The sequence below is a fragment of the Protobothrops mucrosquamatus genome, unplaced genomic scaffold, assembly GCF_001527695.2.
Source record: "Protobothrops mucrosquamatus isolate PMUCROS unplaced genomic scaffold, P.Mucros_1.0 scaffold_278, whole genome shotgun sequence".
Lineage (NCBI taxonomy): Eukaryota > Metazoa > Chordata > Lepidosauria > Squamata > Viperidae > Protobothrops > Protobothrops mucrosquamatus.
This window is the reverse complement of record NW_015386354.1, coordinates 315,907-339,213: the sequence shown is the minus strand read 5'-3', so window position 1 is coordinate 339,213 and position 23,307 is coordinate 315,907. Positions and strand designations below refer to the sequence as shown.

General features: G+C 54.0%; 1 protein-coding gene across 1 annotated transcript in view; it reads right to left on the bottom strand.

Moving 5' to 3' along the window:
- Positions 1-18,641, bottom strand: part of LOC107302605 (heparan sulfate glucosamine 3-O-sulfotransferase 2-like) — an 89,517-nt gene extending 70,876 nt beyond the window's left edge. Inside the window, exon 1 of the mRNA XM_015831723.1 lies at positions 17,824-18,641. Within this exon, the coding sequence (XP_015687209.1) occupies positions 17,824-18,641 (818 nt within the window). The remainder of the gene's footprint in view (positions 1-17,823) is intronic.
- Positions 18,642-23,307: the final 4,666 nt, after the last annotated feature.

The following is a 23,307-nucleotide window of genomic DNA, read 5'->3' as shown; positions in this document are numbered from 1 at the left end:
GGGGGGGGGGTAAGCAGCAGGGTTTTGTGGCTCCCGGTTTTTTATTTTCTCTGAGAAATGGGTCCAAATGGCTCTTTGAGTCTTTAAGGTTGCCGACCCATGGGCTAGACATTCACTTGTCTGAGATGGTATAGGTCAGGGGTAGGCAACCTTGGCTCTTTTATGACTTGTGGACTTCAACTCCCAGAATTCCTGAGCCAGCAAGGCTCAGCTTGGAAACCTCTCCCTTTTCCCTCAGCGTGGCTGGCTCAGGAATTCTGGGAGTTGAAGTCCACGAGTCATAAAAGAGCCAAGGTTGCCTACCCCTGATATAAGTTCTCCTGCTTGAGCAGGGGGCTGGACTAGAAGACCTCTAAGGTCCCTTCCAGCTCTATTCTATTCTATCGTAAGCTATGGTTTTTCTCCCAGAATTGCCTTGCAAGCCAACCCACGTTGGCCTGGATTTCCCCCATCCCCTCCCAACTAGGAAGCATGTGCAGTGCAATGGCCAACGTCCTAAGGACACATGCAGAGAGTGTTACATTCTACCAGATTGAAAGGCAGATTCTGAGCTGCTAGAAATCCAGGGGCCGTCTCCCCAATGTCTTGCCTGCTTTGCCGGGAAGCCTAAATATTGACAAGCAACAGTCAAAGGTGTAATTTTACGAAACAGAAGGAATCCGAACTGCAAGAGACCTGCTAGATCCATTACACCAACGCCTCCCAGGGAGGGGACCATCTGAAAGGCTCCGATGTAGAGGAAACGGTTCCCTCATTTACCATCAGGAATTCCTCCCAACCCGAATCTCGGCAACTGAGTCTTTCTCGCGCCCTCCCTGCACGGGACCCCCTTTCATCCACTTATAATCGCTGGTCATCCCAAATCCTTCAATGGCTCCTCGCAGGGGTTTGGTCTCCTAAGCCGGCTCCGGCGTCTTCATTGGTCTCCAAAGCCAAACCCTGAGCTGGTTGCCGAACCCCAAGCGCAGAAGACAACAGAAATTTGACCTCTGTTCTGCTAAACGAATTTCTAATCTCCATCTGCAGCTTTTTCATGCGTAATGCCGTAACTGTGTCCAAGGTCAGATTTTATTTCAAAAAGCAAGGAATTATTATTAATGCCATCCAGTTGCAAAAATCCTTTAATGCAGCTCCTTGAAGAGACACAGCTAACGCAGTGGACATGGCAAAGCCCTCCAAAATACTCCTGTATGGCATTTCTGAAAGAAAGGCCAGATGGAACCAAATGCCTTCTTTGGAATCCCCTATTATGAGCTGTTCTTATGGCCAGCGCCTGGGCAGAGCCAGTTTGGCCTAGGGGTTAAGGTGCTGGCCTAGAAACCAGGAGACCAGGAGTTCTAGTCCTGACTTGGACATTAAAATCAGCTGGTTGACTTTGGGCCAACCCCCAGGAGATGGTGAGTTCTAGTCCCAACTTGGGTATGAAAGCCTCACTCTAGCAGCCCAACCCAACTTACAGGCTTATGGTGGTGGTGGGGGAAATAGGAGGAGGAAGGAGTATTAGCTATGTTTGCCGCCTTGAGTTGTTGAGGAATTTAAACAAACAAAATAACCAATAAAATTGAGGGGCCCCAAATAAAACTGGACTTTCTTCCTCAACAGAAGGCAGGGAAGGAGCTGAAGAGCCAAGCTGAACCAGCTTGCAGCACCTGGAGGGCAGAAGGAGCATCAACTCCTCTCCCCCCCCCAAGCCACGTGGCTGAGCCCTGCAGGCATCTCCCCTCCCTGCCCTTCAGTGCATACAAAATCTCTCTACCCATTTGGTTTGGGGGAACTGCCTCTCTCCCTGCCTCCGGGCACTCAAGCCAGCTCCTTTAGGAGACCCTCACTCGGGAGTGGTACCTACTGGGTGGGATTCTCAGCCCATCTCATCCAGCTGTCTGTCCTCACAGGGCCCTCCAAGGAAGCCCACCGGTCTCCTGGCAGATGGCCTTCAGAGGCAGCCCCACGACCATCAAGGCTAACAGCCATAGATCCCCGGGACTTCTGTGAATCGGCCGGAGCCTTTCTGAAGCCAGCCACACTCGCCAGCACCACATCATGTGGCAATGAATCCCAAAGCTGAATTACGAGTTGTGTAAAAAACAACAACAACAACCCTCTTCCTCCCAATTCTTCCAAGATTCAGCTGCATTGGGTGACTTTTGTTCCAGTATTTGGGGAAGGAGCAAATGTCCTCTTCTTGTCCACTTTTTCCGCACCAGGCATGATTTTGTACACCGAGCCCTGCGCAAGTCTTTCTCCCCTTGTTTCTGTAAGGAGACCCAGAGCAAGGAGGGAGGGAAGGGGCCGGCAGGGAGCCAAGCTCACCTCTCAGCCATGGACCAAGAGAGGAGGAAGAGGCAGCCGGCCCCATCCATGCTGCTCCTCTTGGGGTCCTGCAAGGGATGGGGCAAAGGAAGCCCCATGCCCCTTGGGATGCCTCCCCTGCAGTCGCGGAGGGGGGGGGGTAGAACTTGGGAACCAAAATCATGGAGAAAAGGGAGAGAAGCATCAGGGCAGCCTTCTCAGCAGAGCTAAAGAGAAACGCCAAACTCTTGGAGATTTGTCCTTGAGTGTTAAACAGTCATCCTTCCTTCATTCTGAGTGTAATAAATTTCAGGACAGTTGCTTCCCGATGGACTTTAGAGAGAATGGCATCGCTTTTAAAGGGGAGCTTTAAAAATAGCAGGAGTCACCTGAACTTTGGATTTAGACATTCCTTCCTGGTAAAAAGCAGCAAGTTTGTCTTCCCTTCCCATGAATACAGACAGAGACACAGACAAAGGGAGACTCTACCAACCACCTGCTACCAGTAGCTGAAATTACTGGTGCTGCCTTAGTTGAAGTTGCGTCTTTTTATCTTGAAAAAAAACATAGTTTATAAATAAAACAGTTAATTTAAAACATCATTTTTAAAAAAAAAATGCTGTTGAAAAAACCTAAATATTATTAGTACAATTGAAAAGCCAGTGATGTTTGTTCTCCTCACACATATCAGACAAATAATCCTCTAAGCATCGAGAACAATTAATGGAGCTGGTGCTGTTTAGATCTCTCACAAGTTGGCTTGACACAATGATTACTTTCCATTTTCTAATGAAAAATAATCTGGAGAAAAATCTGACTAAATCATTTCTCTATACACTATGTACTTCCAGAATTGATAGCTACATCTCATTTTAAGTACCGTGCTAAAGAAAATGTATTTAGATTATATCAAACAAGCATAATGCAGTTTTATTGGAAAAGATGGTTACAGAATTATCCTGACGGGTGAATTAATAATGGTTTAAACCAAATCCATTCCGAAATCCTAGTTGGCCACACTCACTCTAGAGCAGTGGTTCCCAACCTTTTCTATACCCCACACCTCTAGAATGCTTCTGATATATTCTTGCACCCCTTACAAAAGTTCAAAATGAATTAGGCATATACACTATAATTTTGAAACTTCTAAACCCAGGTTTTCGCACCCCCTGGAATATCGTCTCGCACCCACCGGGAACCCTGCTCTAGAGTTGATAGTTGCCGAATTTTTTTAAAAACTCAAGGTGCATTTCCATGGATTTACATTGCTCTGATTCCACCTTTGCCTGTGCAATACTGGCTCAGTTGGAAGTCCTCTTGATGCCCTGACTTTATGCTTCCAGGGCCCTGTTGACAGGTCCCACCTAAGACCCTGTGGAGCCCCGCCTGGCCCGGCCCGGCCATGAGGACGCTTCCTCTGTCAGAAACACCACAGAGGACCCTTGAGTTGGACCCACAGCTAGGCTTCACACTACGTCAACACTCTAAACTGGAGGCATGCCAGGGAGACCGCTTACCCCGAGAGAGGTTTGCCAACCAACCAGACTCAGTGCCTAACCTTCAGCTCCAGAAGAGGGAGAGATTTAGTGGCTCTCCGGGCAAGGCCATCTCCTGCGAGGCCCCTGGCAGGAGAGTGGATCAAAACCACACGCCCTTCTCTGTGGCCCTTTGCATTGAAATAGTCTTTAAGGCCTAGTTACTACCGTTAGCCCTCGCTTATGGACCACTTGTTTAGCAACCATTCGAAGCTGCGATGGCATTGAAGAACAAGTGATAGTTACGACTATTCCTCAAATTTCAAGCCATCCCAGTCACATGATCACTTGGGCGCTTGGCAACCAGCTTGCACTCACAACAGTCACAATCACAAGATCACCACCTGCAACCTTCCTTACCAGCTTCCCTCAAGCAAAGTCAATGGGAAGCCGGCAGAGAAAGTCGCAAGATGCTGCGTTAATCCCCCTCGCCTCCTAGTGCAGCAGGCCACCCTGCTCCCTCCCCCCGCCTAGCCTGCACCGAAGGCCCCAGGGCTCCACCATACACAACACACACACACACCAGCACCCAATAACCTTACCTGGGACTCTGCTGCTTCCCATTTAATGACCCGGGCATCCTGGTGTTACCATCGCAACGGGCATGGCCACATGACATCACACATGTTGACTGCCCCACTTAAGAGACGGCAAGCCTCTTCCCAGTAGTGTTGTAACTCGAGAACTTCCTGCACTCCTTTATCCACCAGCACAGTTGAAGGAATGCCTTCCTTTTTGCCTACCTTACTAATTGGGGACAGGAAATGTTGTGTTACTTTTGGCAATCAGGCGTCCCCGTGGGCGACAGTGTTGTCACTGACAAATCCTTTCAACCACAGACGCAGCCTCCGGTTAGCTCTGCAGGTGCTTCTGACACAAATACAGGCAGACGTTGCTGATCATTTAAGCAGTTCAAAAGTTTAGTCACTACTGAATTCAAATGTAAGTATTACGACTTAGGATCACAATTGAATCGCTCAAAATTTCTGTTGTTCAGCAAGATAGTTGTTAAGTATATTTTGCCCCATTTTACAACCTTTCTTGTTGTCATCCACCCCACTTAAGTTAGTTAGCAAAGAAAGGCCATTAGTAACCAGGTTGTAGAGGGATTCTGGCCTCCCCCTCGCCTTTGCTTGTCAGAAAGGGGATCACATGAACCTGGGACACGGCAACCGTCACCAGGGCATGCCAGTTGCCAAGTGCCCAAAATCTGATCACATGACCACACAAGGATGCTGCCTTGGTGGCAAGTGTGGCCAGTCATAAATCACTTTTTTCAGTGCCCCTGTCACTTCAAACGGTCGCTGAAGAATGGTTATGTTGAGGACTATCTGTTTTTCTTTTTTCTTTTTAGTAATTTAGTGGTTGCTTAATAGTTTTAGCAATCCACCAAATTATCTGGGTATATTTTAGAACTGTTTTATTTTACTTAATAATAGTCCATGTATCCTAATTGTTTAAAGATTATATTTAATTTTGGTCACTGACTATAATATTATATTCCTCAGTTGGTTGTAATGAGTGCCAGCAAATAATTCCATTCTATCTTTTTAAAAAATAGGGATTCCTAAGAACCAACCTATTCTCTCTGAAAACACAGAAAAAGAAGAAACAGCTGCAGTTGGATGCCTTTTGTTCTCATTCCTCTTAAAATCCTCCAAAGCATCACAAATGCCCCCCCCAAAACATTCCTTCTTTCCTTAAATATTCCTGGCCTCCCCCAAGCAGGGGGGAACACTTGCCCCCAGTGTCACAGAGAGACAGACAGACAGAGATCCCTCCAGAGCCAGTTTCTGGGGGGGGGATATCAGCATCCCCCCCATCAGGCAGGATTAAACTTCAATTATGGCCTTTAAGCAGCATCTGGAGCTTCAAGGTGGCATCAGTTTTTCTCGCTCACTTCCCACTCGCTGGTGTGCTTAACAGCCCTAAGCAAGGAGGGGCCTGTTTCTCTCTGAGGCTGCCTGACAACAGCTCCCCCCATCAGGCTTATTCTCTCCCTGACCTGGGGGGGGGGGAGAAGAAGACCCCTCACTTATCTACTTGTAGGTCTAAGTCCCAGAACAGATGATGGAGCAGGAGGATGCAGCAGCCATTCCTTCCTGCTACAACGAAGCCCATCGTGATGCAGGGACCCATGGGGGGGGGGGGACAGTGTTCTTCCTCAGGACAAGGGGGGTGGAAGGAAGCCTGGCAGCTGATTGGCACAGGATCTCCCATGGCCTCCTTTCTTTGGGACCCCTCTCCTCCATGCCAGGCCCACTGAATGGTCCCCTATACCTCAGTGAGTGTGCAGCCCTAAGAAGGCAGCAGTTCTCATCTTTGGGGAATGACAAAGGAGGGGAAATCCGATTACCCAACGCAGCCCAGAGCCCCAGATGCTGCCACACTCCACAGTCAGCCCCGTTCTCTTCCTTGACCGCCGGCACCCCGAGAGTTTCCAAGGCAGAGAGCCATGGGCTCCCAGGCAAAGATCCCGGTTGCAGCAGCGGCCAACAGCTGTGCAGCTTCAGGACCAGGAAGCCCAGCAGAGACTGCCTTGAAAGGCTGTGGGGGAAAGTCTGGACTGCTGCCGGGGGAAGGGAGAATCTGGGTCTTGGTGCTGAGAAAGAGCAACCAAATGTGCTGATTGGTCTGACTGGCTGAGTTTGCGGGGAAGACTCTTCCCCAACTTGCCACATGGAGGGTTGGCAGCCTGGCAGTCCAAGCCCACCCGCTGGATGCCCAGAAATCCAGTCAGGGAGCCTGCGCCCAGAGCCCACCAGGAGGCTTGGGCAAAACCAGGGATTTGGGGAGTATTGGATCTATGTAGTAGACACTCCAACAAATACCGTAGTTGGGAAATTTTCCAGAAGGGAAGCATCTGACTTCTCTGAAGAGCAGGCTGATCTAATTCCCTCCTCCTGGGACGGAACTATCCACCCATCCCCTCAGATACAAGAAAAGTACTCCAAAATACCAGGTGCTCTTCAGCTATTTTAGATTCTAGCTCCCATAAGCCACGCCACCATGGTCAACGTTCAGAAGTATGGGTAATGTAGTGCCAAACACCTGAAGTACTTGTGTTACCTACTCCACCATGATCAGTACAGACTGAGGATACGTCATGAATTTTGAACAGACGCACCTGCAGGCTCTGCTCCCATCGGATGTTTCAGATGGCCAGGAAAAAGGGGGGGGACACACACACACACACACACACACACACGCATGTGTTGTTTTCTTAGCAGAAGGAGCATGAAGAGGTTGTTTTAGGTTTTCCGAAAAAGCTTTTATGTCTCCTATTTAAATGTTACAATTAGATTTTGGGAGGGGGGTCTTAGGGCTCTGCATGCAGGCAAAAAACCCTAGAAACATTCCTAACCTGGGAACTTCATCATACCACACCTCCCTGCTCATCAACTCTAACGTGATATTTTCTTTTGCAATCCTCCTTCCACACAAAAAGGTTTGCACAACAGAATCCTTACCACCACCATCACCGTCTCTCTTTGGTGTTTTGCCTAGTCCTCTCGGGAAGCCAGCAGGGAAAAGCGCAGCCTGCAGGCAGCCCCTTTTCCCAAGAAAGGAAGTCCTGTCCTTTTGCTCTGCTTTATGCAGATGGACTCAAAATTCATCACAAAAGGTGAAATCACACAAGAGGAATCTCGATGCTTCGAATTATGGACGCACAGCAGAGAGTTGCAACGAATAGCCAGCTTCAGCCGGAGAAGAGGACGCCCCGGGTTCTCTGAAAATTGACAGCTGTGGGCAAACACAGCAAGCAGGATGATGCTTTGAATTATGACTGACCCGGAATGAGAAAAACGGGACATTAGAAAATCACTTGAGGCTGAGTGTCATTGTCAGCCTCCGCATATCCATCTCTACCTCCAACCACAGGTTATCATGGGATGCCCACCTGCATTTTAAGGAAAGATGCAACAGATTCTTGATACCAGTAAATTGTCTGCCACCCTTGAAAGCTCTCATGGCCAGTAATTACATATGTGCAGAGGCCTCATTCAAAATGAAAAGCACTTGCTGGAATTCTTTGGTCACAATCCCAACTCTCTTTTCTAATGGCCCTTACTAGTCAGAGCTCCGAGGTCCTACGCTGGGATCTATTGTTCCTGGTTTAAGTTGCTACAAAAGACATCTGACAATATGGAAAAACATTCCTTGCTTGCGGGGTGAGGGATGAGCCATCCAGAAATGTTGGGTTGAGAAGGGATGTGTGTGTGTGTTCCTGATACTTGTAAGCTACCCATTAACTCTGCCAAAAAAAAGGGCAGGCAATCTTCTTGCACTGGAAAAAAACTGAAAATTGCTGCAAAGATTGACATTAATAGAGGGCCAGCAGGATAAAACAAACATGACCATGAACATTAATCACAACAGTAAAAGCTGTATTTCTGTTCATCAGAAATCTAGATAGGGAAGATCAATATAACATGGCTCTCAAAACGTAGCAAGCCAACTCTTTGTCAAGCCCCAAACAAGATTTACACAGAGATTTATAAACCAGGTTTAATGGCAGGAAAAAGGTGTCAGGACACAGAATCTTAAAAACTGAATAAGCAAACTGCCAGTCCTGATCTTGAGTGAAATCGCTAAGACAGAGTCTCTGTGAATTGTTTGAATTTGTTTCTCAGAATTACTAAACTGAAGAACCCTCAAGCCTTTTCGCAAGTACAGTGGACTGAAATGTCCATGTTTGGAAATATTTCCTTTTCCCTCTCAGCGTCTGAGAGCCTCTCAAGAGGAGGATCTGCCCTGCTGGCTGCCTCTACAGGGAAGGTCCTCAGGCTAATCTCATGCGCTTCGTCTCTGAAGACGGGGGCATCCAGAAAAGAACTTCAGATTTTGGATTAGCTGCATAGATTAATTGGGCAACAGCTGCCATCATTTTATGGATCAGACAGGGCATTTTGACTTGTATCTAGAAATTTACAGGAAACCAAAGAGATGTTCCATGTAGCTAGGATCAATTATCATATTTTATGACTGCTGAAGGTAGTCTTTGACTGGGCCTTATTTCAACAGGATGTACTGTACTCATCCAATATGATGTTCTCAGGGTTTGAAAATATGAATGACTTTTTTCTAGAGTAGTGCAAAGCCACTGGCAATAAAACAAACTTCTCAAGGAAGGTTGTTCCTGGCTGCTTCCAATGGGCAATTGGAACATGAGAACAGATCGTCAGGATGACTGAAGGTCATGAACAGGGAGACCAGAGGGGATGAGGTCACTGGTCAACTTTGGCCTATCAGCAGTATCCAGCAGTGGCACCTGAAAGCCTCTCAACAAAGCTAAAGGCCAAGTGGAAGGTCACTCCAGCTGAGCAAACTAACTTGACTGCTGGCCTCTGATCCAGCTTGAATACTCAGAAGCTCATGTTGAGATAATAAGACTTCCCCAGCTGCAGAGGATGTACTCAGGGACTGTCCACCGGCTGTTCATTTGTGGAGCCACACATCTCTTTGGCCACCTCCCCTTTGCTCAAGAGTTTGCATCAGCCCCAAGCTCCCCCTGGCCTTCCTTCCCATACTTCACTCCTCAAATAATGTCCATGCTCATCTTATTCATCTCATCCACCTACCCATCCTGTAACCTTGGAGGTGAACATTAATTTAAGGTATAGTCTTCTGTTTATATTGCAATTTTTTTAAAGAATTCACAGGACACTTTGTCAAGGTAAATGCTTTCAGCTATATAAGGGCGGTGGTGTTAGTAATAGCTGAAGTCATAAAGAGCCCAGGAGTTTATGACCCATCCTCAACGCCGGCAGCATGTAAAAACTGACATGAGGCGGGACGATGATGCTTTCTCTAAGTTGGACGCTTTCACGCACAGAAGGAAAAACAGCTAATTTCTCTCAAATATACACGCTCTTTCTCCAGCTCTCAAACACTGCATATTTAAAAGGATTTTCTCTCTCCCTCTCTCTTTCTTTTTTTACATATGACATAAAATGAATCAGTGAATAAAACTGCCAAGCTTGGAAATAAAAAGCAGTAAGGCCCACTCTGCTCACCAAGCTTTTGCAATGCATTCCTCTCTCTCTCCCTCTCCCTCTCTCACATGCACACACACACACACACACACACACACACACACACACACACATACACACACTTTCAACCCCAACGTACTGACGAAGAGCAAGGCCCACGCTGGGCAGTAGCACCAAGTAGCACCAAGGACTCTGTTTATGGGCCAGAGGCCTCAGCAATAGCCTTCCTGTCAGCCACAGCTCAAACACCAATAAAAAGGTTCCAGAACCAAGAAGCAATTTCCTGCCTAGAAAACCCAGGCTCCAGTCTGACATTATTTTTAGTGCAAAGACGCTTATAGGAGGAGGATCCGGCAAAGCCTCACAAATACGGCTTTAAGATGTCTAGAGTTACGCAGCCCACAAAGACACCCTGGGGGGAGCAGGCAATAGGGAGGAACAGACTGGATTGTCTCCAAGGAACAGAATACCGGTAGTGAAGGTCTCAACCTCTGCTGAGTAGACCATCACAGCCACAAAGGTCTTCTCAGGTTTCTGGCCCTGCCAGGCCAAACGAGTCCTGAGGTTTGCAGAACACAGCACATCCAAAGGGTCTAAGGCAAGGGTGTAAAACTGCCGGGCCGTGGGCCGGTTGCTTCATACGGAGGCCGCGCCCACCCCAGCTCCGGCAATGCAAAAAAAGCCACGATACGTCATGTGACGCGGTGAGTTTGACAGCCGTGGCCTAAGGCCTGCAGTTCTTCCAGACTTCCTCGGTCTCTTGGACAAGTGCATCAGGAACAGTGTGATCCACAACTTCTATAGAGTGCCAGATGAGAAGAAAATCTGGTCCAAGCAGCAAAAACGTGATCCCAGACCAGCCCACCGTGGACTTTCAGGGTTTCCTGGGGTCCCACTGAACCCACCCAGCAGGTAGGGATGAAAAGCAACTGTGCAGGAGGTCACCCTTCCACCTTGGGTCCTGGCAGCAGAGCCAAGGAAGGGGGGGTGAGGTGCTGCCTTGGGAGGAGCCCCCTCCTCACCCCACATGCCTGCGAGAAGCAAGGCAATGGCCGCGGTTTCGCCCGGCTCTTAAGGGCCGCACTTTTACCCCATTTCTCCACCAGAGCAGCACCTGGGAGGCCTCAAGCCAAAAGAATAAAATGCAAAGCCAATTAAATTAAAGGCACAACTCCCTATTAAAATGTAATCAATAATTCTGAACAAAGGAATCAAGCCACTCCGAAGGCTGCATTCTCTCGACCGCCCTGCACAGGAAGCCGAGGGCTCCTTTCAGGGAAGATCAGCTGGGAAGGGACGGCCAGGACTGCAGATGCTGCCTGACCTTTTCCAGATTCCCACCGTGGCGAATGTCAGGAGCAACATCACACGGGGCCTCTAAATATTGCCCATTCCTCCTTCTCCAACCAGCCTCACTTTCACTCCTGGGCAGAGGTGAATGCGGGGGGGGGAGGGCAGCCTCTGCACACAGCACATCTGGAAGGAAGCCAGGGAAGCGTCCAGGGCTGCTTCTCCCAACCTCCCCTTCAGGGCAGCTTGGGGTCTGCACTACCCAGGGGCTCTTTCAGTGGGGCCTGAGGCCACGAATGACAGCCACTGAAGGCCACAGGGCTGCTGGGGGGCTGGAGAAAGGGAGGGAGGGGCAGCTCTCCAGCAGCCGTGGAAACCAACCAGCCCTCCTGCCTCCCTGCGAGGAGCCCCGACTCCCCCCACCACCCAGCAGTTGCAACGGTCAGCCGAGGGGCTCCGCTTCTCACTCTCCCAGTTCCGGGGAAACGTGGGGGTGGGTCGAGTGGGATTTCTGGGGAACTGAGCACTCAAAACAAATCCTGCAGTCTACCTCAGAATTCCACCTGCAGCTCCTACTGAGAGCACAGCGGGATGAAGGTTACAACTTCAGAGAGCTGCTGGACAGGAAAATGAAAAGCCAAGGAAGCTTTATGGTCCGCTGGGACTGCACGTAATCAATCACAAAAGCAGGTTCCCAGGATTACTGTAGATAAGTAAAGCTACCAGAATGTAATACCTACAGTGAACTGTTGATCTGTCTCCCTTCCCACTTCTTCATACTAGGCCTTTGGCTGCTTATTCATACCCCAGGCCTTCTAAATTCATGGAAACCTCTCCAAGCAAAAATCATTTGAAAGAAATTACCGCTATATACAAGCAGTAGGAATTGTCCCAGATGAACCTCACCAGCCCTGGAGCCATGAAATTTCTGCTGAAGTGCACAGTATAATAACTACGAGAAAAGGAGGCGGGACGTGGCCTGGGACATCCTTGGTGACGGCTTCAGCCAAAATCCCAGCAGGGGTATCAACTGAACTCTAGCTAAGGAAGGCTTTCTGGGGGGGGCACCCAAACAGCACTTCTCTAGACACCCCAAGGAAAAACAGCCCACCACCTCCTGAGGTTAGGTCCCACTGGCAAACAGCTTTTATAGCCAACACAAAATCACTCTTTCTTTCATAAAGCCCTGGTTTCTTCATCTTCTAAACGAGTCTGGACAATTATTTCCTGTCTACAGAGTTCTCGTCTTCAGGCTAAAGAGACCCAGAACTTCCACATCGCCCTTCCAGGCCCCAGATCATCTTTGTGACTCCCAGGACATCCTCCACTAAGCCCCTGACCACTGCCCAGAGCTGGACACCATATCCTACGCACAGCCCGACCAAGGTAAAATAGAGAGCCCCTCTGACTGCACTTGCCTTAGACCAGACATGTCAAACACAAGGCCCGGGGCCCAGATGCGGCCCACGAAGTGGTTTCATGTGGCCCGCGAAGCCATCCTGGAAACAGTGAAGGAACGGCCCCCGCTGCCTTGGCCCTGGCCCAGGCCAGCCAGGAGCCAATGTACAATTTTGTGGTGGCCATCTATGCTGAAATGCATTCAGTCTTAGCTCCACAAGGCCGTCTGGGAACAGTGAGGAACCAGCCCCTGGGTGCATGCTGGGGAGGTATCATCCTTTGTGAAGAATGAAGAAATGGACCATGCCTTGGCGCTTGCCCCGGTCCCACCCCCTTCTGCCAGAGACCCTCAGATCTGTCCCACTCCTGCCCAGCCCCCCACAGGCACCCTTGACGCGAATGATGTAGAGCTGGCCATGCCCACCCAGTAGGCCACACCCACTCCATCCACGCCCACCCAGTAGGCCACACCCACCCCGGCCACACACACCCGCCCCCCCCAAGGGCAACTGCAATGCTGATACAGCCCTCAATGAAATGGAGTTTGACACCCCTGCCTTAGACACACAGAAGGTGCCTCAGATTGCACCCACTTTTTTCTTCTGCAGCTGCACTGCTCTCTACTTGGGTTGGAAAGATGCTGCATTTGTCCCTGTTGACACCCCCCCACCCCCACCCCCCGCCTGCTTTGCCTTCTTGTTGCAGCCTGTCAGGACCCTCCTGAGCGCTGACTGCGTCCTGAGAAATTTTCTTCTCTATCTTCACAGTTCAACCCTGTGCTATAGATTTTTCTTCTACTGGAACTCCCCCACCTTTGTGTTGGCTGCAAATATTGTGTAATGCCTCTTCCAGGCCATTTGTAAATATGTGGAAGAGCCCATGGCCCAAAACAGAGCCTCACAGAGCCACACGACGGCACAATTGTTCAGACAGCTCTGGGTCCAGCAACATTTTGCCAGTTTCTGTATCAAAAACCCGCAAGAAACTTCTTTACTCACCACGTCCACAATTCTCCTGTGGTCAACTGAACTCTCAGTAGCAAATATAATTTGTCACGATTTGTTCTTGATAAATCCATGCTGACATCTGCTAAGTAATAGCCTTATTTTCCAAATGCTGACTGCTTAATAATTTGTCCCCGGATTTTGCCCAGTACCAACATCAAGTGAACAGGACTTATCTCAGACCTCCTGCTCTCCCCCCCCGCCCCGCCCGCCCCCTCTTTCTGAAGCCAACTCCACCCCTCTCTAGGGAGAGGAGCAGAGCCACACAGCAGCCCAGGCATTCTGCCTTCCTCTTGCCTGCAGACATCGCTCAAACGCTCTTTGTGCTGCTCCTCGTTTTTGTGAGGCTAGTTCTTTGTACTTTGTATGCCTTTCCGGCACATTCAAAGTGCTGCAAATTTTGATGGTGGTGATGGCGGCGGCTGCTGCTGCTGTCCTCACCTGGAGAATCAGAGAATCACCTTGGTGAATTAGGAAGTAAGAGGTTGCCAGCGGCGTCCCCAGGATCTTTTGTTAAGGCCCTGCGTGTGACAGCATGACACTCGCAGGAGAGGGGCAGAGCTCGCAGTTCAATGCTGCTTTTGTCAGACTGACCCCCTGGTCTGCCCCAGAAGCAGCTGGCTGCCACTGAATCCTGCCGCTTCCTCTCCAAAACTCAATGCACGAGTCAGGAGACACCCAGATGTATCTCAACTCATTTAACTGCAGAGGAGCTGAACACGCTAACCTGCGTGCAGCACCCGAGGCAATAAAGCTGCCCCCCCTGCCTCCACCATGCGCTGCTTTATTGCCAATGCCAGGGGTTCCAAGAAGTTGGCAGCAGCTACCACCCCCATCGCCTCACCAGAGCCTAGAGGTAAAAGCTCACAAACTCCAGAACCCGGCTGGGTGTGGCAGGGCTCAATTTTAAGGATGGGAGTGACAAGAGCTCGCCTAGGTCAAGCCCCCCAAATCACCAGAACCCCCAGAAAGTGGCAATTCCACTGAGCTGGGCCAGAGGAGCCAGCCCCGTGGCCAGGGGAGGCCACAAGGAGCAAGGAGGCCACAGCTTGCTTTCCTGTGGCCTGGAAGCACCCACCCCTCAGCTGCACCCATCTGTGGTCTGTTCCTGGTGAAAGGTCTGGCAGACGTGGGCACCAGAATTTAACTCGATGCAGAGTAAATGGGTGGACGAAGGGAGGGGTCCTTCCGACAATCATTTTTTTCTGGATGATCTGAGAGCGAGAGAAAGCTCTCCCCGTCTCTCTCCCCATTTTCTGGCCCCCAGTTTTCAATGAAGGCTGCGCTTATGTGACCCACTCGGCCAAGCCAGTCATAAACCCAGCGTTGCAACTGCACAGCATTCCAAGATGAGAGTGATTAGATGCATTTGTGGTTCAGGAGGTTGTGTGTTGCGTTGAGGGGGCAGCAGTCAGGCCAGGCATTCTCCCTCAACTCCCCTCTCTCTCTTCTCCCAGCCTGGGTCAGTCGGTTGGTCGTTACTCCCAGCTGCCCTGCCTGCCCCCTCCCCAAACAGGTTGCTCGGCATCCCCACCTCGGGCATGTCCTTTTCAGCAGCGAAAGGCTTCTGGGCCAGGCGGCTCCCCAACGTTTTCCCTGCCGGCTTTCCAGGCAGCCTTTTACAGCAATCCTGCCTCCTGTGTCTCGAGGGGCAGCACAAAGCCCACGGACATCCCGGATAGCCACGCTGGTCTCCAAAGCCAAGTCTGACCCTCCCCTTGGCTGAGAAGCAGTGCCTGAGTAGCAAAGCTGTGGGAATCTTGCAGGGATTTTGGCCCACCCCAGCCCCACCGCAGCTTACGTGCCCACGTCTTCCGAAGCACGTAACCTTAAGAGGCCACGAAGGGCCGAAGCGAAGCCAGAATGAGCAGTGTCACCTCTTGCTGTGTGAGCCATTAACTGGGCATGCACACCCACGCACAGACACACCGCTCAGAGCAAACGTCAGAGTGGAACAAATGCTTGAGTTTTGAAACCACAGAGCTGGCAATTCAACTGGAGCCAAAGGGCCAGCAGAAAACCAGCCGAGAGAGAGCTGCTTTTGTAGGAAGCCTCCACTCATGGCAGAGAGGCCCCTCGGCCACCCGTTTTGCTGGCATTAGCCAAAGCAGGGGAGGGGGAGCTGCCTGGGCGGAAGGCAAGAAACAGGCCCGGCTGTTGACCAATGAAGCAACTGCCCTGGGATGGGATGGCCGGGCTCTCCTTCACTGGCACTGGATGGCCATCTGTGGCAGAGGCTGGAGCTGTAGAGTCCTACACTGGGCAGCAGTTGAACCAGGCCTCCCAAATTTGCTGAACTGGCTGGACAGAGTCACTGGCAATCCCTTTCCTAGAATCCCGGGTCATCTCAGTCACATTGGAGCCTTCACTCAATGCGAAATGCCCTGGACTTTCCTGACCCACTTCGCAGAAGCCAGGAGAGAAGGGGTGGTCAGCTGCATAAAGAAAGCGACTTCTGGGTGCTCAATGCTCCCCCAGAAAGTCACAGCCCCAAATCACAGGGCTGGGCTAAGGTTAAGCACTCCAGGCAGCAAGACCACAACCAGAGGAGAATCCCCATGCTAGGGCAATGTCGAAGAATGGGGGGCTTGCCAGGGGGCACAGGACCAGCCCACGGCTGGCTTCTAGTCCCAAGTGCACCAAAAGCACAGAGCCCCACTGCAGGGAAGCCAAGGCAGTCAGGCTAAGCCACATGAGAGACAGAAACCACACCAAAAGCAGAAAGAGTGTCACAGGGATGGCCAGCAGCCTCTCCATGCAGCACCCACTGGCTGCAGCTCCCGCACAGGGCAAAAAAGTCTGGAAACAGAATTGGGCCCTCCAGTCTCTGCATGGGGTAGGCTAGGCAGCTCCTGGCTTGAAGCCCTTGTCCCTGGGCCACGCTGGATGTGGGTAGATGCAAACTGCACATCAGAAAATGAAGGGGCGCCTCTCCCACCCCAAAGCTCTAGGTAAGAAACATTGACACAGAAACACACACAAGCACAGCAAAGCTGTCTGAAGCAAGTGTGTAAGGATGCAGATAAGGACATTCTTCCTGCCTCTTGTCACCCGCCTGGTCCTGGGGAAGCCCCTGTTTTTAGGGTACCTCTGACTTCTTCCCTGGTGCCCCTCAGGAGGGCTGAAAGGTATGCCCAGAAACTGAGCAGGCAACTGAGCGATGGGTGCAGCCCTGGGCCACCCACCCAACAAAGCTCAGCCCTACGTAGCCCCTCTGGGCCCCTCTGCTCAGCAGTGCCCCAGGCAGAATAACATCTGGAGGGGATTTTGGGGGCCTTCTAGTCCAACCCTCTGCTCATTTCAGAAGGCATAAGGATGCAGACAATCCCCCTCCCCTTCCTCCTCCAGGAAGGAGGGTCTCCTGGGATTCCCCCTCCTTCCTCAGCTTTCAGGGCCCCCGTGGCTCCTCTCCCATGCAACTTCGGGAGGGCCAGAGACCCTTGTGCAGCCGGGGTCCTCCACGGGCTCCTTTTGCACACATGGGACCCGGCCAGCCTTTTCCAACAGCTGCCACCACCACCACCCCCGAGATGACACCTTCCGACCCAGACCGCTTGCTCTGGAATCCCCCGGGAATCCGGGAAGAGGCACGCGTTTTCTTCAGGGCTGAAGCCGGGCGACAGAGCGCCGCGAAGCCAAGCAGCAGCCACTCTGCAAAGGGTAAGATTTCCGAGCGGTGGGCAAAGGCATCAAGTGGCGGGGGGAGGGGGGAGTCTGTCCCAAAGCGGCCAGGGTGGCTCCACAGCCTCGAGTTTTGCCTGCTCCCCCCCCCCCCACACATACACACAGCAGCTCCCTCTACGGCGCCTTAAGATCCGAAGAGGCTCCTCGGGGCAGGAAAGCAAACGCGTCCTCCCCACCCGGGGCTGCGCCCTCCCAGGCGGCCGATCCCAGCCCCACCGCAGCCCCCGCCCCGCCCAGCACCCCGGTTCTCGCCCGCACCCCGCGCCCCCGGCCGCCTCCAGCCCGCACCCGGGTACCTGGGCGGGCGCCTGGGGAGCGCGAGGCGGCTGCCGGGCTAGAGTCGGCGCTCCGCGGCGCTCCCCGAGCCACCAGCCGCCGCTCGCGGGCGAAAGCGGGCGAGCCGGGCAGCCTCGCGACCTCCGGGCCGGGCGGCTGTCCAGACCGGCGGGCAACTTGCACACCTGCGGGAAGGCGGGGGCGCCACGCGGCTCCTGCTGCGGGCGGAGGAAGCGGCGGCGCTTGAACGGCCCGAGCAGCCCCCGCGCGCCGCGATCCCGGCAGGGAGGCACCCGGAGCCGCGGAGCTCGGTGCCTGCGCGCCCCGACAGCCCCCCCCCCGCCGCCTCACCTGTACCAGTCGAGGCCGTGTCCGTAGTTGCGGTCGAAGAAGTGCGGCTCGGTGCCCACGGCGCGGACGTCGGGATGCGCCCGGAGCGCCTCCAGCAGGGCGCGGGTGCCCCCCTTCTTCACCCCGATGATCAGCGCCTGCGGCAGCCGCTTCTCCCCACAGGCCGGCGTGGCCGTGGCGTCCGCCAGCTGGGCGGCGGGGGTGCTGGCGTCGCCGCCGCCGGGGCTTTCGGCAGGTCGCCCGGAGACGGTGGCGGCGGCGGGAGGGCTGATGGCGGCTACCTGCGCGGCGGCGGCGGCGGAGCTGCTCCGAACCGCCGCCTGCACCNGCCGGGGTCGAGGCGGGGCGGGGGCGGCGGGGCGGGGCCCGGCAGGACGCAACGGGCGGCGGCGGAGGCAGCTCGGGTGGTGACGCCGGCCGGCCGGCTGGCCGCCTCCTGAAAGGCTGGCAAGGGGAAGGCCCCGCCCCCGACCGCCCCCCCTCCTCGCCGCCTCGAGCTCCGCCAACCCGGCGCAGGCAACCTTGAGGGGGCGGGGCTGCTGGCATCGCGGGAAGCGGAGACGGGCGACGTGTTTCGGGGCTCGTGCAAAGTGCGGTGGCAGCTGCAGAAGCACCGTGCCCGACGCGACTTGTGCCCGGAATGGGCAAACGGCAGAGCCCTCCCCAACTTCCCTCCGTTGCTGTCCCTGCCAGGACCGGCAGGCCTGGGCTGCCTCCCCGCTTCCCGAAGAGCGGAGAGGGCTGGCACCGGTAGCGCCCCCTGGAGGGGACTGGCGGCCAGCAGCTTGGCCCGAACCGGGCGCCTCCGAGCCCCGCATCCAGGGGGCTGCGCAGGATCCACGGAAGCGCCCAGACAGAAAGGAGCAGCAGGCCCAGTCCCCGCCTGGCCGCTTCCCTCGGCCTGCAGATGCCAGTCACCGCTGCGCTCCGTTGGGCCAGCCCTGTGCCGCCCTTTGCTCAGCTGCTGCTGGTCACTGGAAGCCTCCGGACTGTGGAGTTGGGCAGCCCCAGGCTTTGGGGGCAGAAATGGACCAGGCCTGCATCCCACTGTTGGGTGGGGCAAAGAGCTGGCCCTGGCAGGCGAGCGGGATTAGGCCGTGCCCCAGGAGCCCCCCAGGCTGGTGCTCCTTTCATCTTCCCCTATTGCGGTAAGTGGGGAGGAGGGGCTCCGTAGTCCCATTTCCTCCTCCCCCACCTAGGACCTTGCTCCTGACTCTTTGCAGTTCTTCCCCTGGCCGGTCGGTTTTCTGCTCTGTCCTGCCAAATAGGCCAGGAGGAAAAAGAGCCTGGGACTCCCCTGAAAAGCACAGCAGGGGCAGGTTTGAGCTGGTGGCTTCCTGGACCCTCCACCCTGTGACTCAAAGTGCCTCTTTCATCAGCAGGGCCCCCAGCCCCAGGGACCTGCGAATCCAGCCAGGCGGGTTTTCAGAAAGTTCCTTTTCAAGAAACGAAAGAGAGGGCAAATGCTCCTTCCCAAAGATCAGTGGATTATTTTTTTGGGAAAGCATTGGACTCTAATTTACTAAGACCAGAATGCAAGTTTTCCTAATGGGCCTGCAGCCCCACAGATGCCTACTCCCCTCCGCCCCACTCCCCAAGTCCATCAGGCCACGGAAACCGAGGGCCAGACAACCCCACCCAATGGTTGGTGCCCCAATTTCCCCTGAGAAAAAAGCAGGAATGAAGCTGGCTCATCTTGTCAGGGCCTTCAGCTCTCCTGCACTGGGATGGCTTCCCTTGGCTTTTTTTAGCTTCCCTTAAAAGTCCCCTCATTCCCACAGCACGAGGGCAATCCCAAGCTGGACACAGTTCAGCCTGTCCAAGGAGCTTCTTCCCAATAGAGTTCGGTGCCTGTGTCCAGTCTGAGCCTGTCAACCATCATCCCATCCATTACGGAGTCTTAAGCAGCTGTCTGGCACTCGGGCACTCTTCTCTGCTCCCAGAGAGAAGAGAAACACCACCGGGAGGCATCCATGTATTGATAATGTCCAGAGGCCTCAATATCCTTCTTCAGCAGTTTCTTGGAGAGCCCCAGTTGCCTGGAGGGCAGGTAGAACCTGTGGGGTGCCAGATTTAGAAATTGCTCCATACAAACAGCACCCCCCTCCCCAAAGAGGAGAACACGGCTAATAAATCCCACCATGGTTGCCCTGAAAGGTGCCCTATGGGGGGGGGGAGCCAAGACCAAAGGGCAGCTCTGGCGAGTCCCACAGAGTGGCCAGTTGAGGGCAAGGCCAGCTTTAGGCCTGAGCCCGAATTAAAAGGGCTGTTCATAATCCATCTCTTCCACGTCAGCCTGGTAAGTCTACCACCCAGAAAGTCCTTCTGGACAGACCAGGCCAGGAGGGAGCAGCCCATCTGGCCCTGAGCCAAGTTGCCACCGTCTGCTTCCAAATGGTCTGCAGCTTTTAGGAGGCGTGGGGGAGAAAGCAGAGGGCAAATCATCCCCCCCTGGAGAAATGAAAGGAGGCTGTTGTCTGTGGTCCCAGACCTCCTTACGTTGGGAGCCGGCATCCACACCCTTCCCTGGGAAAAAGGGGGTGGGGGCAAGTGGTCCTGAAAGGAAGCGGATGAACACAAGAAGGACTGGGGAGGGCAGAAGACGTGGGGAGAGAAACCCCAGGGGGACAGTCTGCCCCAGAAAAGGCAGAGAGCAGCCGGCCCCCAGTGGCAGTGGAGAGGAGAGCCAGAGATGGAGAAGGGTCCATCTTTGCTTTTGAATTGATCACTCACAGCCAGGCCTTCGATTGTGTAGATCTGGAACATGTTAAGGTTAACGGGAGTGTCAGAATAGTTGGTTGTGCTTCTGAGGACCCTGTGCAGTGAACAAGATCAGCTGTAAGAGTGGAGCTGGGGGGGGGGGAAGGTTCAAAATAATAAAAAATGAGCAGCCCTTATAAAAATAAAAATGACATGTGAAAAATCTGGTCGAATATTGACGACCAGAAGGTGGAATGAAAGACAAGGGGGTCCAGGAGGTCAAGGCAGCAAGTGGCCCTCCGAAAAGCTGTGGGGGATCCATGCGGACAGGTCCAGATGGCCAGGCGGCCACCAGGATTAGGGGCACCCAGCTTCCTGTTCGAATTCTGCAAAAGAAGACCATCTATGCATGCCCAACACACTGCTGGGGCTAAGACCGTCCTTGAAGAAATCTCCAATTTCAGCACAGCACAAAGAGGTCCTTGACCCCAGCCATGGCTGCTATTGGGCCCCCGGTGCTCCTCAAGGTGGGTGGACAATGAGCAGCCCGTGGCCTTTTTGATCATGTTGGCACTCGGCACAACCTTCTGCTTCAGGTAGCCCCCCCCCCATGCTCCAGTAATATTAATGGATGCCTCTTTCATCCGATGAGCAGGGAGCTCGGTGGGCACTGCGAGAGCTGCTGGTGAGCCCAGTGGTGCCTTCCAAGCGGGCAGCGTTTGGGCCCCGCTCCCACAGTGCTGGCAGATTCATCCTATGGCTAGTCAAAAGGGTACAGAGAGCCAGGTATTAACCCGCCCATGGAGGAAGGGCACCAGGGTCTGCTGCAGGGCTTGTGAAGCAGCCCCCCCCCCGCCCCCTGTGGCCATGTCACCAGGAGCCCCCAGAAGTCAGCCCCAGTGCGGACAAGGCCCAATGGCATCCTCTCTGTCCCCGAAGTCCCCCTTGCTGCCCCGTGGGATAAGAGGTCTGACCCAAGCTCCAGGGGTGCCCTGCCAGCACTGTGCTGCAGGGCCGCCAAAGGCCCCCCCTTCCTTTGGGGGGGGCAGTCTTGGTGCAGAGCCCCCAAGCGCATCTCACCACTTCATTCCCCAGAGGCTACGGAGGGGGGCAGACAAGCCAAGCCGGGAGCCGATTAATTTTTTGACTGCGGTGGCAGCTGCCTGCTCTTTTGGCCACTGCAGTAAATAAATGAAGCCTTTTGCAGCTCAGCAACAGGCAGGAGTCTTGCTTCATCTTGTTTCTGCCGCTGATTTATGACATGGCCAGTAATTTAAACATCTCTGGAGATCTCGGGAATTGCTGCTCGGTACAGCCTGGAAGGGAGAGGCTTCCGCTCTCCTGGAAACGTCGCCCCCACCTGACGCCCCCGACCCTGTGCCCCACCTGAGGACCCAGCCGCTCTCAGGGGAAAGCAGGAAAGAGCCGGGCTTCAGGGAAGCCCCCCCGTGCACACACTGCCTTCCCCACCACTCCTGCAGGCCCTGGGGGGCTTTGAGGGGAGCCTTTTCTGCAGGGCTGGCCCAGAACCCTGTGCCAGCCACGTGCCAGGGAACCTGCCCCAAAGAGCCGCTGCCAGCCCACCAGCCAGCAGGTTTGGGGGAAGCTGCCCCACTCCGCCCCTGCAGAGCTAAGCCCTGGTCAGCCTGTCCTGGGGGAGCCCTCTGGCCTCTCCTCCCTTGAGTGCACCTGCCAGCAAGGGCCAGGGGGGCCCCTCTCTCTCTGGCTTCATGCCAGCACCTGCCCCCCCCAAAACCTCCTCCGGGCTTCAGTTCCAATCCCAGAGGGCTGGGCATGTTTTCAGGCTGGCAGAGCCCGTCTCCAGCTGGGTTCCAAAGCCTCCCTTGCAGTCTTGCCAGCCCTCATCTGCAGGGGAGCAGCACTGCTATGATAAGGAGCCCCCCCCCAAGCTGCACCCCTTTGCACCCTTGGGGCTTGGATGGGGGGCATTCTCCAATTCTGGGGCTGCTTTTCTACATCAGATCCAGGCCTGTAGCCCTCCTCTCTTTTCACTTTTTCCCTGGGCTGTGGGGTTTCAGCAGGATGGGTGCCACTGCCAAGAAAGAAGGCGGTTGGAGGTGGGGGGCAGCTGGGTCTGGCTGCTGAATTGATCGGCAGGAAAGCTGACAAGGGAGGGGGTCTAAAGGAGGCAGCTGGTCCCTGAAGCAGCCCTCTCTGGTTCCGTTGTGGGCTCCTTTCTGCCCACCACAAATGAAATGGATCTCCACCCAGGGCAGCCTCCTCCTCCTCCTGGGGGGTTGGTAACACCCCATGAGATTGACCCCGATCCTGCTTGCCCTGCGCTTTCTTCCCTGCTCTGGCTGGTGTGGCTTGAGCCCCCCCCCCACACACACACACCTGCAGGCCCTGCCAGGGGGCACCCCCCTCTTACTCTAGGCCTGGGGTGCTGCAGATGGTCCTGCTGTGGCAAAGGTTCAAGCTGCGCTCAGCAAAGCTGGCTGGCATTCATGCTCCAAGATCCCACCCTTTCCAGATATCGGTCCTGCTTGGCTCAGGATGATAGGATTGGAAGGAACCTTGAAGGTCTTCTAGTCCAGCCCCTGCCCGGGACCAGAATGCCCGTGCTGCAGAGTAATGGCTGTCCAAACCTGGCTTGAAAACCTGTGGGGAGGGGGAGCTCCCCTGACTATGTTCCACCTTCTGCTGCTCCAGAGACCTCCCTACCTGGAAAGCCTCTCTAAAGCTTCTCCCCACCGGCTCTGCCCTGCTCTCGGCCCTGAGCCGGATACAGCCAGAGCTTCTTCCCGGGGGGGGGGGGGGGGG